Source organism: Engystomops pustulosus, chromosome 2 (genome assembly GCF_040894005.1).
Source record: "Engystomops pustulosus chromosome 2, aEngPut4.maternal, whole genome shotgun sequence".
NCBI lineage: Eukaryota > Metazoa > Chordata > Amphibia > Anura > Leptodactylidae > Engystomops > Engystomops pustulosus.
The window spans coordinates 248,013,341-248,028,706 of record NC_092412.1 but is presented as its reverse complement, the minus strand read 5'-3'; the positions used below and the strand labels follow the sequence as shown (position 1 = coordinate 248,028,706).

The 15,366-nt window shown below is 47.2% G+C and overlaps 1 protein-coding gene and 1 long non-coding RNA gene across 4 annotated transcripts in view; one reads left to right on the top strand and one right to left on the bottom strand.

Annotated features, from left to right (window-relative positions):
• The window catches only part of LOC140119576 (uncharacterized), a 27,872-nt gene extending 13,445 nt beyond the window's left edge, over positions 1-14,427 (bottom strand). Inside the window, exon 1 of the long non-coding RNA XR_011853394.1 lies at positions 13,891-14,427. This is a non-coding gene — a long non-coding RNA (uncharacterized lncRNA). The remainder of the gene's footprint in view (positions 1-13,890) is intronic.
• VPS26C (VPS26 endosomal protein sorting factor C) overlaps positions 14,008-15,366 on the top strand; it is a 13,586-nt gene continuing 12,227 nt past the window's right edge. The window contains exons 1-2 of one of the 3 annotated variants that reach the window (XM_072138755.1): positions 14,008-14,099; positions 14,656-14,739. In XM_072138755.1, the coding sequence (XP_071994856.1) occupies positions 14,683-14,739 (57 nt within the window). In that variant the 5' untranslated portion in view covers positions 14,008-14,099; positions 14,656-14,682. The other 2 variants (XM_072138754.1, XM_072138752.1) reach the window with 2 other exon arrangements.

Sequence of the window (15,366 nt, the reverse complement as noted above, 5' to 3'; positions counted from 1 at the left end):
AGACAACACTACAAGGGCTATAAACCTGATCCAACATGCTCACATCAACTCTCAACCCTTAGCGCTTCTATCCACAGATGCCATGAAGGCTTTTGATAGGGTTAATTGGGTCTTTCTGGCAGTGACACTGCTCGGTAAAGGCTTGAAATCAAACATGTTGAGATGGACCCTGTCTCTTTTCTCCAATCCTTCAGCCATGAAGTCTCTCCAGTGACTTCCCAGTCTGCACTGGGACCCGACAGGGGTGCCTTCTAACTATTGAGCCTCTTCTTTGTACCATAAGAATGGTCCCAGATATCGCCGGTGTAGCTCTTAGGTTTGGTAAATCGAAAGTTGCGCTGATCTTCTTGCCCAACCTTATGAGCCGACTCAACAAGTACTCCCATTGGTCAAACTTCAAAATCGACTTTCGCAAATCAGAAGCAATGGCAATTACAATACCCTAAGCCGAGAATGAACGTCTAGCTGGCTCCCCTCCACCCACACCGAATATTTGTACCGCCTGAACTTTTCCCCTTTACTTTACCATAGATCACGGGGTAAAGGTACCATCACATGGTTGGGGCACTGCGCAATTTCCAAAATGAACATCCTCCCCCTTCATATCGTTTATCCTGCCCCATATCCTTTATCCTTTCCAGCCTCTCGCCATGTTTATCCCAGGGACCTTGTTCCATGCAATTTTGGCATTTATCTGGGTAGGTAAACTAGCAAGATTGAGTAGGAAGATCATGTTTAGAACAAAAGACCTAAAGCAACTTCACGCTTTCTGATATTAGATCCTTCTACAGAGTGACCCACCTGGTTAGGGTAGAAGACTGTTGCCGCCAACTCTCTGCGCAACTGCAATCGCATCCAACTATTTGGCCCACCCTACAGATCTGCCACTCTGATGTTGTGTGATGTTTCTCTTCATTCGGCCATGACCCCTGTACCCAGACATCCTTTTTTCCTACTAGACAGTGCCGTTTTCCACAACTTGGCAGTCCTTCTATGACATGTCAACGTCTGATGGTCATGAGCTTCTGGCGAAGATCTATCTTCCAGCACTGTTCCCCTTCGACATGGCCTTTCCATTATTTAGAATATCCTCCTGAGACCCAAAGCGCAGGACCCTCATCGATTTCTCTCACAGTTGGAAGCAGATCTCCAGTTGACCCTCTCTCCTGTATAGAGGGAATGGATCTTTACTCTCCTCCAGTTCCTATCAGTTCCTGTTTCCAAGAAGGAAGTTCCAAGAAGGAAGTTGTTGTCCAGGTGGTACCAGATCCCAGCTCAGCTCCATTCCATATTTCCTGAGGCTGACCCGACTTGCTAGTGGTGTGGCCTGGGGAAATGCACATTCCTTCGTATCTTCTGGTCTTGTACAGTGCTAACTCCCTTCTAGGATGCTTTACAGTGCACTATAAGACAGATTACTAACTAATCCCTGCCTATTGACGCTCCCATATTCCTTCTTCAGCACTGTAAAATCCCTGTGTACTGGCACCGTGTGCCTCTGGCTTTTGAAGGTTAACAACTTAATGTAAATGGAAGAGCTAACGGCCTCTATCGCTGGCACCTGTGAAAAGTACTTCTCAAACTCCTGTGGACTCAGTTCAAACAGTCCACTGCCTATAGATCTCTCCGGACCAATGGAGGTTGACCAGGCTCATAGTACTAGTTTTGTTCTCATTAGACAGATACCTGACAGCACTGGCAGCCCTTCCCTCCCCCTATCCCGACCAGTTGTCACCTTCCACTTAGGGTAGGCTGAGAAATTAGGTAGGGACAAATGGGAACAGGGTTAACTGTCCCTTTGAGTCTTCCACGCTGTTCCACACTGTATTACACACACTCACTGGTGCAATCACTGTGTACGTACATTACATAACATTGCCTATCCTGTACTGAACCTTTTGGTAAATTTGTTATCTCCAGGATCATACTGAAATAATCATAAGCATGTTTGGTATCCCAATCTACCAAAATGTACAAATTAATATCCCATGCGTTACATGTAAAAGAAAAAATGTCAGCTTGTCTGACACCATACACAGATTTGCACTATTTGGCTTGTGGATGAAATTTCAGGATGAACCATTTTGTTTTTCAACTTGCTGTCCTCTAACAAAGTGCTTAACAGCAAAATTAACAACATGCGTTTGATCCATGAATCGTCCTATAAACTTCCTTGTTCAATTAGAATTGGTATATAAATAGTCCTCCTCATCATGTTGTTCACATTTTGACATCATGAAACAAGATGACAGTTAACAATAGATCAACAGCACCGCACCATTCCGATGCTTCAAGCCGGATGTTCTCAACTGGAAGTAGCCACTGAGCTTAGAGAATCACAAAGAGTCATTAGCAGTTTACAATGGAGATGTAAAGATAATGGAAGAGTCACAGGAAGGCAGAAGTGGATGTCCTTTTGCCACATCCCACTCCGATGGCTGCTTCATTGTCACAACTGCAGGCACATGTAAAAGGTACCAAGTGACATATCAGACTATTCAAAACCATTTAGGACAGCGTGGTCTGCAAGTTACATGTCTTGCAAAAGTATCTGACCACAACACCATGGTCTTGCATAGTCCATGGAGTAAAAATGCTGGACAAAGGACCAGTGGGCCTCAATGTTGTTCACTGATCAAAGGTTATTCACGCCAAATAGAGATGATGGCTTATGTGGGGATTTGGCCCAGTAGAGACCGTGGTAGCGGGGTGCTGGGATGCAGTTCACCACAGTGACACCAAAGTACAGTCCAAAACAGGTCTCGCCTGTGTTTATTTCAGCAGGTACAAAATAAAACAGCCTTCACATTCAGGCATCAAAAACAAAATAATATCCTACCCGTCAGGGTGCTAACTAAACAATGGTTCTCTGACTCACCACTAACAAAAATCACTTGGCTGCTCCAGGCACAGAGGTCAGGGCTGTGTGCTCTCCAGCCTCCTTCCAGAGAGAGACAACACTCTCAGCTCTGCTGAGCGGTTTAAAAAAAGGCTGATTGGGGCTGTTCCCACCACCTGTGTCCAAGGTGCTGGACAACCCAACCTCAGCACTAAGGCCTTGCATAATAGCAAAACCTAGGGGAAACATACCGCCCATCCACAGTTAACCCCTTCAGTGTCTCACATACCTTCCCCCTCTGTTTGACCCTGTGGGGGCGAACACTTTTGGCCATCAGACAGTGGGTACGAGACAGGGCATCGGCATTCCCATGCAGCTTTCCTGCTCGATGTTCTACCGTGAATTTGAAATTCTGCAACATTAGGAACCACCTTGTGACCCTGGCGTTCCTCTCTTTGGCCTGACTCATCCAGGTGAGGGGAGAGTGATCGGTCACCAGTGTAAACTGTTGCCCTATCAAGTAATACCTCAGGGATTCCAGAGCCCATTTTATCGCCAAGCACTCCCTCTCAACTATGCTATAGTTCTTCTCAGGAGGTGTGAGCTTGCGGCTCAGGAATGTCACGGGATGTTCCTCACCCTCCACTACTTGGGACAGGACAGCCCCTAAGCCCACGTCAGAAGCGTCAGTCTGCACAATAAAGGTCTTGGTGAAGTCAGGGGTGATCAGTACCGGTCCCTCGCACAAAACCGTCTTAAGTCGCTGAAACGCCCCCTCAGCCTCTTCACTCCACTTTACCATCACCGCCCTGCTACCCTTGGTCAGGTCAGTCAGGGGTGCCGCTATGGTAGCAAAATCGGGGATAAATCGGCAATAATAGCCCACTATGCCTAGGAAAGCCCTTACTTGCTTCTTGCTCATAGGTCGTGGCCACTGCTGGATCGCCTCCACTTTACTTGGGGTTTGATGACACCTCGCCCAATACGGTACCCCAGGTAATGGGCCTCTTCCAGACCCAGTGCACATTTTTGGGGGTTCGCTGTCAACCCTGCTGCCCTCAGGGAGTCAACCACTGCTTGTAACTTGGCCAGATGACTCTCCCAATCGTTACTATAAACTATGACGTCATCCAGGTAGGCCGAGGCATATCTCCGGTGAGGTTTTAGCACGAGATCCATTAACCTCTGGAACGTGGCGGGAGCCCCATGTAGCCCAAAGGGAAGTACCACGTACTGAAATAGCCCATCAGGAGTAACAAAAGCGGTCTTCTCTTTGGCCCTGTTTGTAAGGGGTACCTGCCAATACCCTTTCGTCAGGTCAAGGGTGGAGAAGAACCTAGCCTGTCCAAGTCGTTCTATCAACTCGTCAACCCTGGACATGGGATAAGAATCAAATTTGGACACCTCGTTCAACTTCCTAAAGTCATTGCAGAACCGTAGGGAACCATCAGGTTTGGGAATCAACACAATAGGACTCGACCAGTCACTTTTAGACTCCTCGATAACCCCCAGGTCTAACATCTGCCTGACTTCTTCGGATATGGCTAGCCGGCGCGCTTCAGGGACCCGGTAGGGTTTTTGGTGTACCCGGATGTGGGGTTCGGTTATGATGTCATGCTTGATGACTGAAGTACGTCCCGGTAACTTAGAGAACACATCCACGTTTCGGAGCACAAACTCCTTCGCTTCCTGAATCTGGGCCCTGGAGAGGGACTCCGAGATCCGTACTTCAGGCACCTTGGCATCGGGTACACCTACCTCCGGTGTCACCTTCTTGGGGACAGATGCTTTTTCTACCCCCACGGCTATCAGGGACTCTCTTTCACTCCATAACTTTAGGAGGTTCACGTGGTATATCTGTTCGGGTTTCCTCCTCCCCGGCTGAGATACCTTGTAGGTTACCTCCCCCACTTTCTCCATGACCTCATATGGTCCTTGCCATTTTGCCAAGAACTTGCTCTCAACGGTGGGCACCAGAACTAGCACTCTGTCGCCTGGGTTAAAGGTCCCGAGTCTGGCTGACCTATTGTAGACCCTAGACTGGGCCTCTTGTGCCCTTGTCATGTGCTCCTTTACAGGGGGCATTACTGCCGCTATGCGGTCCTGCATAAGGGAGACGTGTTCAATCACACGACGGTGGGGGGTCCTCTCCTGTTCCCAGGTCTCCTTGGCTACATCCAAAAGCCCACGTGGGGAACGGCCATATAACAGCTCAAAGGGTGAGAAACCCGTGGAGGACTGGGGAACTTCACGTATGGCAAACATCAAATAGGGCAACAAACAATCCCAGTCCTTCCCATCTTTGCTGACCACCCTCTTTAGCATCCCCTTCAAGGTCTTGTTAAACCTCTCGACCAGGCCATCTGTCTGAGGATGATACACAGAGGTGTGGAGCTGTTTAACCTGCAGTAACTTACACATCTCCTTCATTACCCTAGACATGAATGGGGTACCCTGGTCAGTCAAGATTTCCTTGGGGAGGCCTGTGCGTGAGAATACCTGGAACAGCTCCATAGCAATATTTTTGGAGGAGGTGTTCCTTAATGGAATCGCCTCGGGATACCGCGTAGCGTAGTCCAGGATAACCAGGATGTACTGGTGCCCCCTTGTGGATTTGACTATGGGGCCAACCAGATCCATTGCAATCCGTTCAAATGGGACCTCTATGATTGGTAGCGGGACCAAAGGACTCCTGAAGTGGGACACCGGGGCAGTAAGTTGACACTCAGGGCAGGAGCTACAATACCGGTTTACCTCCTCCCACACCCCGGGCCAGAAAAATCTCTGCAGGATCCTCTCTCGGGTCTTCTCAGCACCTAAGTGCCCTCCCAGCACATGTTTGTGTGCTAACTCTAGCACCAGCCTACGGTGAGATTGGGGTACTACAAGTTGCTCAACCTCATCACCCGTATCTGGTCGACCCTGTACAACAGTTCCCCAACAATCACCATTCGGGGGTATATTTTGTCAGCCCCTGGTATTTGGAGTACCCCATTTATCACCTTAACATTCTCCCGTGCTTTAAACAAGGTAGGGTCCTGTAGCTGTGCAGCCCCAAAATTTTCACGGGAAATCTCAAGGTCCGGCATGTCGGCCACCTCCTCGTGGCCCTCGACCTCACCAGCTAGGACCTCTAGGGGAGAGAATTCATCACATGGGGTCACCCCTACTGCTGGTGTGGGTACATCGGCCTCAAAGGGTTCAGGGGCCAAGGCCGGACACACGTGATGTCCATTATCTGCAACAGCACCTGAGGTGGGTCTTCGTCTCCAGAGGTCCCAAAACACCGGTAAGTCTCTGCCGATAATAGCCTCATGAAACAGGGTCCCCACCACCCCCACTTCATGGGCAATAGTACCACAAGGGGTATGTAGGTTGATGACAGCAGTGGGATATTCGCGAGTGTCCCCATGTATACACAACACTCCCACTCTCCGCCCACTGTACAGTCCAGGATCAACCAAAGTTCCCCGTACCAGGGTGACCAGACTCCCTGAGTCTAGCAAGGCTTCCACTGTGTGACCACCGATTGTGACCATGCACACTTGGGGTTCTGCATCCGTGACTGACTCGGCCGCCAGAACCGACCGGGCAAACAGTGACACTCGCCGGGTCTGGTTGCAGTCCATTGGCTCCACTGACAGTGGACAGTTGGCAGCAATATGGCCCATTTCATGGCATCGCCAGCACTGGATACGGCTATGACCTCTGTCACGAGCCTCACTGGGTTTCCGTGTATCAAAGCCCCCCAGTGGACTCCCTCCCAACCTGACCTGTTTCCCTTTTTCTGCAGTAGCAGTCTTACCAGATGGTTTAATGGCCTTGTCACTGGCACTGCTTCGTGTGGGAGAGATAAGTAGAAGATCCTCCGTAGCCCGATATCTTTTTACTAGGGACACGAGTTCCTCAGCATTTGTGGGACCGGCAGCACTCTCTCGACCATCTGTGCTGGGGTGCAGTCCTCGGGTTGTAGCCACTTCCGGACAAGATGGATCAGGTCATGCATTTGGGAGCGCGGGGGTAGTTTTTCAGAGAATGCCCACTGGTGTACCCGGCTGGAACGAACTTGTATGGTGACCCCAAGACGAGCCAGAATCTCTGCCTTTAGCTGGGGGTACTCACGGGCCTCTGTTTCACTCAGGTCGAAGTAGGCCTTCTGCGATTCTCCTGTCAGGAACGGCGCCAGGACATCTGCCCACTGCTCAGTTGGTAACTCCTCTCGCTCAGCTACTCGCTCGAACACAGTGAGATACGCCTCCACGTCGTCGGTCGCCGTCATCTTTTGTAAAGCCTTCTGCACTGCAGCCCGTGCGGAATGCTGGACAACCGGGTACCCTTGCAAACCAGTATGGGACCCCTCAGTAGTTGTTGCTTGCGGTGCTGCCATAATGCCAGAAAACTTTTCCATCATCAGCTGGAACATGGCTCGGGACCTCTCCTCCTGCTGCTGGAACATGGCTTGCTGCTGGCGGGACCTCTCCTCCTGCTGCTGGAACATGGCTTGCTGCTGACGGGACCTCTCCTCCTGCTGCTGGCGGGACCTCTCCTCCTGCTGCTGGAACATGGCTTGCTGCAGCTGTCGATTAGCCTGGGACTCTTCCTGCTGCTGGTGGGACCTCTGCTCCTGCTGCTGGAGCATGGCTTGCTGCAGCTGTCGATTAGCCTGGGACTCTTCCTGCTGCTGCTGGAGCATGGCTTGCTGCTGCTGCCGATTAGCCTGGGACTCTTCTTGCAGGTATTTAATAAAGTCCTCCATCTTGGCTTTATCCTGCAATTTGCCTGCTGCTTTCACCCAGGCCATGCACTGTTGCAGGATGTAGCAAGCCTTTCAGGTGTGTGTCTTTTGAACTGCCCGCAATCCGAAGCACCGTATGTGGGGATTTGGCCCAGTACAGACCGTGGTAGCGGGGTGCTGGGATGCAGTTCACGACAGTGACACCAAAGTACAGTCCAAAACAGGTCTCGCCTGTGTTTATTTCAGCAGGTACAAAATAAAACAGCCTTCACATTCAGGCATCAAAAACAAAATAATATCCTACCCGTCAGGGTGCTAACTAAACAATGGTTCTCTGACTCACCACTAACAAAAATCACTTGGCTGCTCCAGGCACAGAGGTCAAGGCTGTGTGCTCTTCAGCCTCCTTCCAGAGAGAGACAACACTCTCAGCTCTGCTGAGCGGTTTTAAAAAAGGCTGATTGGGGCTGTTCCCACCACCTGTGTCCAAGGTGCTGGACAACCCAACCTCAGCACTAAGGCCTTGCATAATAGCAAAACCTAGGGGAAACATACCGCCCATCCACAGTTAACCCCTTCAGTGTCTCACACTTACAACAATGTTAGAGAGCGCTACGTTTAACGCACTGATGTACAAGTCTTCGATGGTGCTACAGTGTGGGTCAGTGTATCTAGTCAATACAGAAATGACCTACACTTTGTGACAGGCCCATACTACTTGTATTACATAATTAATCCAGTCATTGTGCCTCTTCATGAACATCACAGGCCTGATTTAATCTTCATTGATAATAATAAAACTTTATATGGTGTCATTGTACAGATCATAGGGTACACATACAAATAAAACAAGAAATTACAACATAATAACATAATCAGAAACTACAACATAATAACATAATCAGATAAAACAATAGGAGGGCCCTGCTCGCAGGAGCTTACAGTCTTATGATGATAAAGGGAGTGACAAAGAACATGACTTGTACAATTGTCCAGCCAAGGGAACCTACCTCCATGATTCTACCTAAAAAGGTAGATCGGGTGGTAGGTGGATGAAGGGGACGTGAGGATAGCCTTTTTTTGGGCTAATCCTCACATCCCGGCTATCCTGTAGTAGACTTTAATAAGTGGGTAAGTAAATTTCTTTAAGCAGCTACTGGGGCGTGGAGTAGCCGGACATGAGGCTACACGTCGCTGCTACTCGACGCTCCAGTAGCCTCTTTTCTCCGCCTACCATGTCATCTTCGGTGCACAGCTCCTCGGAGCTGCGTGCCCTCATCCGAGTACCCAGCGTTCTGAGCATGCGCCGTAGCGCCGGCCTCGGAGCTATGGCCACGCAACCGCAGGCCTGCGTTCTGCCGGGTTCACGGACGAAGATGACATGTTAGGCGGAGAAAAGAGGCTACTGGGGCGTGGAGTAGCCGCGACGTGTATCCTCATTCCAGCTACTCCACGCCCCAGTAGCCGCTTAAAAAAATTTACATACCCACTTATTAAAGTTTACTAAAGGATAGCCACCTACCACCCGTTCTACCTTTAAAGGTAGAATCGTGGTGGTAGGTTCCCTTTAATATGTAGAATAAATAAATAATGCTAAATGAACCAATCACCATCTGATATCGATATTAACAGAAACCAAGGTTCGCATGTCTGCAGAAAAAACCTGTTTAATGGTATCAAGTGCTGAGGGATTACCTAGACAGGAGGAGAAACCAGCAAAGGATTAGAGAAAAGTAAGTGAAAGGTCCATGCAGTTAGATAGTGTGATGCCTGTCTGAAAAGATGGGTTTTTAGGGCATGTTTTAAAGTTTGGTAGTTAGGCATTAGCCTAATAGTTTGGGGCAGTACATTACACAAAATAGGTGCAGCTCGGGAGAAGTCCAGAAGACCTGAGTGGGAGGTTCAAATTTAGGAGGAAATTATTCACAGTGGATGATTGAAGACTGGGCCATAGACTAGGATGAGGGCAGAGAAGTAGGGATGTGTAGCATTGTGCAGAGTGTTGTGGATGAGGGCAATTAATTTGAGTTGAATACAATGCACAAGCTCATCAAGGACACTCCATTATGGAATGGCTCCTGGAGGCTAAAGGAATCTCAAATGGAGTGAACTGCACTTTCTCCAGACCTGAATACCTTTGAAAATCTAAGGGACCAGCTGAGCCGCTGTGTAGAGCCTAGCAACTCTGTATCCCAGAACCTCAATGATCCAATGGCCATACTTCAAGAAGAGTGTAATGCCGATTCACGATAAGTCAACTTGTCAACAGACTGAGATGTCGTTGCCAAGTTGTAATTGATGCTTAGGTCCCCATGACAAGTTTTTTTCTTTTTTTATTCAAATATCTTTCTTCTTTTTGTCTTCATAAATCTATTGTTAATACTTACAAATATAAAAACTGGTCTTCCAGTCACCATTAGACACACAGATTATCCACAAAAAAAAAAAATAGGACCAAAAAGAATTTACGAAATAAAGACCTAAAAATGTACATTGTAAATACACTCAAATTATTGAGAGGATACATTCTTCTCAAAGAAAAAAAAAAGGACAACCATGCATCCCACATTTTCCAGTCCCAAAGACTGGGAAATACCCTTATTTCGGTATTCATTTATCATATGTCCTACATTTCTGATCCACCCTACTGACATTTTACAGTTTTTATCAAAGCTGTTCTGCCATAGACATGAGTGTAATGGGCAGTGGGCTGTGGACACACTGTGCCATCTTACTGATGTGGCTTTTAGCCATTTCCAAAGACATATCTCAAATGTGTGTGTGTTTTACCTCTGTAGAGGTTTGGTCACCAGGTGGCCACCACTTGAAGTAGTTTGGCAGGCAGACACATATCTGACTCACGTTTAGAAACACGGAAACCGAAACTGCAAGGTTCACCATGGACCCTACTCATAAGAGACTGGCCAATGATAGACTTCCGGTGTACAGTAAACATACATATTTTCTCAAGAATGGCATGCTTATGATGCCGGACTGACAAGGCCATATGCTTACTTTATATGTGACCCGGGAGATTCATAGTCAGGCAAGATCATTGTATCTATACCCTTGCCCAATACTCACAAATTCTTCAGTACCCGCAAATAATATGTATGGTCCGACTTTCTTTAAAAAAAAAAAAATCTCTTGAACAAAGAGTTTAAGCAGACAGCAGAAGAATTTCAGCTTCTGAATTTTGGCTCATTGAGGTTTTTTTTCCTTCTTTTTTAATCTGGAAAGGAGAAAAAAATCTTTTCCCTCCTTCTGGAGGATACGAGCACTCAAGCTGTTGAATATTGGCACAGATAGGAGACATTTTCCGTTTCCAAGATGTACAGATGCCCTGTAAGATCTAATAACACAAAAAGTAAGGTAACCATGGTGGCTACAGTCTGAATAATAACATCGAAGAACTCGCCCGCCCCCGACTGCCCATTTATACTAGTGATGGGGACAAAAAAAGTAGGAAAATAATTTTCGTTGGTAGCTTAGTCAAGAGCAGAGCCAGGTGCTACCAGATCAATCAAAATGTAATGAGATGGAAGCCTAGTCAGGTACAGGTCAAAAACTGGTATACCGCAACAGGTATGTTACAAACAATCCAAGCACTGAGGTAGTAGTAGCAATATCTTGGACCAATACTGAGGGCAGGACCAATCAGGGGTCAAATCAAACCAAGCTCGGAAGCACAGGAAAAGAGAATGCTTGTTTTTTTATAACTCTATACAGAGTAGCAGGCCTCATTACCAACAATAACTACATGGAATACAGAATTAATGTGGGGATTTGTGGATTGGTGCCAGCAAAACCACCTTAGGATAAATGCTTGAAAGACCAAGGAGATGCTAGTGGACTACTCAACCAGAGGTCATCCAGGGGACTGACATTGAGGTAGTGAAGTTCTATAAGTACTTGGGTGTCCTCCTCAACAATGTACTGGGTTGGGCAGAGAACATAAACTCACTTCACAGAAAAGGTCAGAGCAGGCTATACCTACTGAGGGCATTTGGAGTTCTGGGGGAAATTCTTAAGACCTTCTTCAACTCTGTAGTGGCATCAGCCATCTTCTTTGGTGTAGTCTATTGGGGAAGCAGCATCTCATCTAAGGAGAGGAGCAAACTGGACAAACTGGTTACGAAAAGCCAGCTGTGTCCTGGGGGGTCCTCTTGAAACAGTGCAGGTGGTATCTGAGAGGAGGACACATTTTGGAGAATAGCTCCCATCCCATGCATGAGTCTGGTGGCATTGAGTAGCACCTTCAGTGACCAACTGCTTCACCCCACGTGTGAAAAGGACCTTTATCGGAAGTCATTTCCCACTGCGATAAGGCTCTTCTAAGCTGTTCTCACCACCTAACCAGTCCCTGCAGGTCCTATCCAGACTGAGTATCAAATTTCCGATCATTGCTTGCCTTCTTTTTTGTCTTTATTATTATTTTTCTTCATTTATCTCCAATATTATTGTTCTGTCACTGTTTTTAGATTATTACTGTACTCTCTGCTGTAATGCTGTGAATTTCCCAACTGTGGGACTAATAAAGGATCACATCTTATTCCGTAGTGCTTTACAAATCAAAACACTAAAGAAGATGGTTTTAGAACATTTATGGACTGTTCAGTGTTGAAACATGCTGCGAGTGACCTGCCACTATGAGAGTTTGAACTTTGATCCTGGAAGAAGTAACCTGGCATAATTACTTTATTGAAACAAATTTTGGTGTTCTATACTGCTCACTACAAGGTCTCCACACTTTACCCGGCCTTTGGATCCAAAACAAGCCATTGACTGGTCACTCTTTTTTCCAGCATTGCCTCAACAATTTTGGGCATGGCATTGACTAGAACTTCACAGCTTGAAGCCACCAGATCCTCTTCCACTCCTCCATGACAACATTACAGAGACTCCTACCCCCTTTTTAACATCGCAGAACTCATACGTCTATTTTGAAAAGACAACCATTGATTATGACACTGAGCATTTGCGCTCAACTTCTTCGGTGACTGTGGCTTTGGTTGTTCTGAGTGTCTTGTTAAACCGTTGAATGGTCTTGGTCACTGTGCTGCAGCTCAGTTTTGAGGTGTTGGAAATCTTCCTATAGGCCATCTTTATGTAGAGCAGCAATTTTTTAAAAGATCCTCTGAGAGGTGTTTGCCATGAGGTGCAATAGTGCTACTAGTGACCAGTATGAGAGAGTGTAAAGGTGACAGTGTCAAGTCATAAGGCACTAGCATCTGTCGAGTTTCAGTACCAGGGCTGAAGGGTTAGGTCCCTGAAGCTTCAGGTCCTCATCAGACCTGAAGAACTGCATGCATACCAACCAATAAGGATGTTGAAGAGCATATCCGATGCCCTATCCCTAAACATTCCCACTTTGGTAGACTTTTTTTGGTAAGCAACCCTCTTTCTCAAATATATAAAAATTATACACTGTCCTGGTCAAACACAGGACAGTTACCAAAAACAATCTACCATAAAACCCCTCACAAATAATTGAATTGCAATTAACAAGACATAACCCACAAAATATTTGGTTTGTCCTAGCCTGAAACAGGCAATAGGGTGCGTTATAGGGTTAGGTCAAAGATGACACTATTTTGGTGAACCTTACAATGATACCTGTTAGTGATAAGCAGACTCTAAGGTCCCCAAACTTAACTTCAGCCAGCAGTTCGGATACAGCTCACCCTCCCCAGCAATGGCAACACCTGCGATCAGTGCTGGCAACGATCGCAGATATGAACTCTTTAGTGGCACATGCCGCCACTAACTCTAGGACCGTTGCTCCCCGTAACGATCGTCTGGAAAACGGTGGTGCCCAATCAGTGCATGGTGGGGGTAAGTGTCCAGGTTTAGCAACTAGACCAGGTTCGGGTTGCCCGTACACAAAATGTTCAACTCATCCCTAATAACTACATTCTCCAACATCAAGACACACCCACAAATGATGTACAATACCATTCATGTTTTTGTTTCTTTGCATAAAAAAAAATCCATTTTTAGAAGCAGTTTCTGGGGTCATGTAGAGAAACGCCCAAAATAGAGAATTAGCGATCAAGTGGCGCCGTCCTATAAAATATGGGGCTACAGATAAACTATGAAGGGTAAGTTTGCTTCACCCTTTTACCATCCAAAATATTACATTTAGTGTTTTTATGTTTTTTTTTCCTACATTTTTCCTGTCATAAGATGGCAATTCAAGGACTTGTGAGGTAATTTTTTTTCCTCATTATTGGAAAATCTCTGTAAATTATTCCCTAATCCCCTTTTCTCCTCAGAAATAATGATAAATTTCTGATTGCCACAACCTGATACAAACCTATGGGCAGCTCTATCGGTTACTGGGCAAAATGGAAGCGATGCATCCACTTCCTGCCGGCACGCAAGCAGTTAATCTGTCCAAAGCGCGCCGTACAACAAGGCGGGAAGAGATTGGCGAATCACGCCCACCCCCGGGAGGACCAGCCAATCACTGGCGCCGCTCAGAAGTCGGCGACCAATAGGAATCGCCGGCTGGATAGTTGACAGGTAAACTCGACACCTGAGGCTATACCTCAGCCTCCCCTGTGCCGCACACGCAGGGCGCTTTTGTTTACCTCAGCGATAAGTCTGGGGAATAATAAACCTGCGTCACGGAGCTGCTGACGACGTCAATGAGCGGCCAGCGTGTTATTTACTATGTATGAGCCACGAATACGCATTGTGCCGGCCACTCGGCGGAATAATCGCAGCGCCCGCCGTCACACGTTAGTGACAATTAGCCCATTGTGCGGCGGTGACTGGCGCTCGGGAGCGCAGCGTGTGGTGGCGCGTGAGTCAGCGGAGTGCACGGCTTCTCCCGCGCATTTCTAATTTAACTGCGCCACCAGCGTGACGTCACCGCCAACGGGGTTTTTTTTTTTTTTTTTTTTTACATTTCTTGTTGGCAGGGGGAGGGGCGATGTTCAGGATGTTTATGTCTGCGGTGTTGTCAATAAAGCTGGAGAGGATTGTTAAAAAAAAAATTGTGTGGTAGCGCCGCAGGTCACGTGGCGCCCGCTTGGTCATGTGCGCCGCCAGTCATGTGACTTTCTTCTTCCTGAAGAGATACAGGGCCGGAGGAGGAGAAGACATGGGCACCGTGCTGGACATCAAGATCAAGAGGGCGAACAAGGTCTACAAGGAGGGGGTAAGAGCCCTAAATACAGGCGCTCGTGTCACAAAGGGGCGCTGCAGTATAATAGATGCGGAGAGGCCTGTCCTGGGAGAACTACAAGTCTCAGAATGGTTGGAGGAAGGGGTTTGTCATCATTATAGCTTGCACTTTCATCATAGAGTGTAAATTGGGGTCAGTTTAGGATCAATTCGCCCCCGGCCCACCCTCCCTGATGATGTAGTGACTCGCCAGCGCTTTATACAATTACACAGAAGATTTCTATGTCTTATGTACATTCTCACTGTAGACAAGATCTCTGCTTGGTGTCAGTGAATGGGATTCATGCAGGCCAAATGTCGTAGTTTAGCCAAAAGATGCAGATTACATTGATTTATGACTATAAATTCATAATGAGGACCCCCTAGACCTTGACACTGCAGCTGATCAGATCCCATTTTATTCTCTGAAGCAGCAGGGTCACCCCCACTAGTCATAAACCAATGTCTCTAGTCACCTGCCATTGCTTCATGGGATCAGGACCCCCTCCCAGTAGTGCAATATGATGGCAGTCGGCATGTTTTTTTTTTTTCTTTTTCATTCGATAATTTTTTTTCCAATTTTTAGCAACATGACAAACAGAATAGCCCCCCCCCCCCAGGT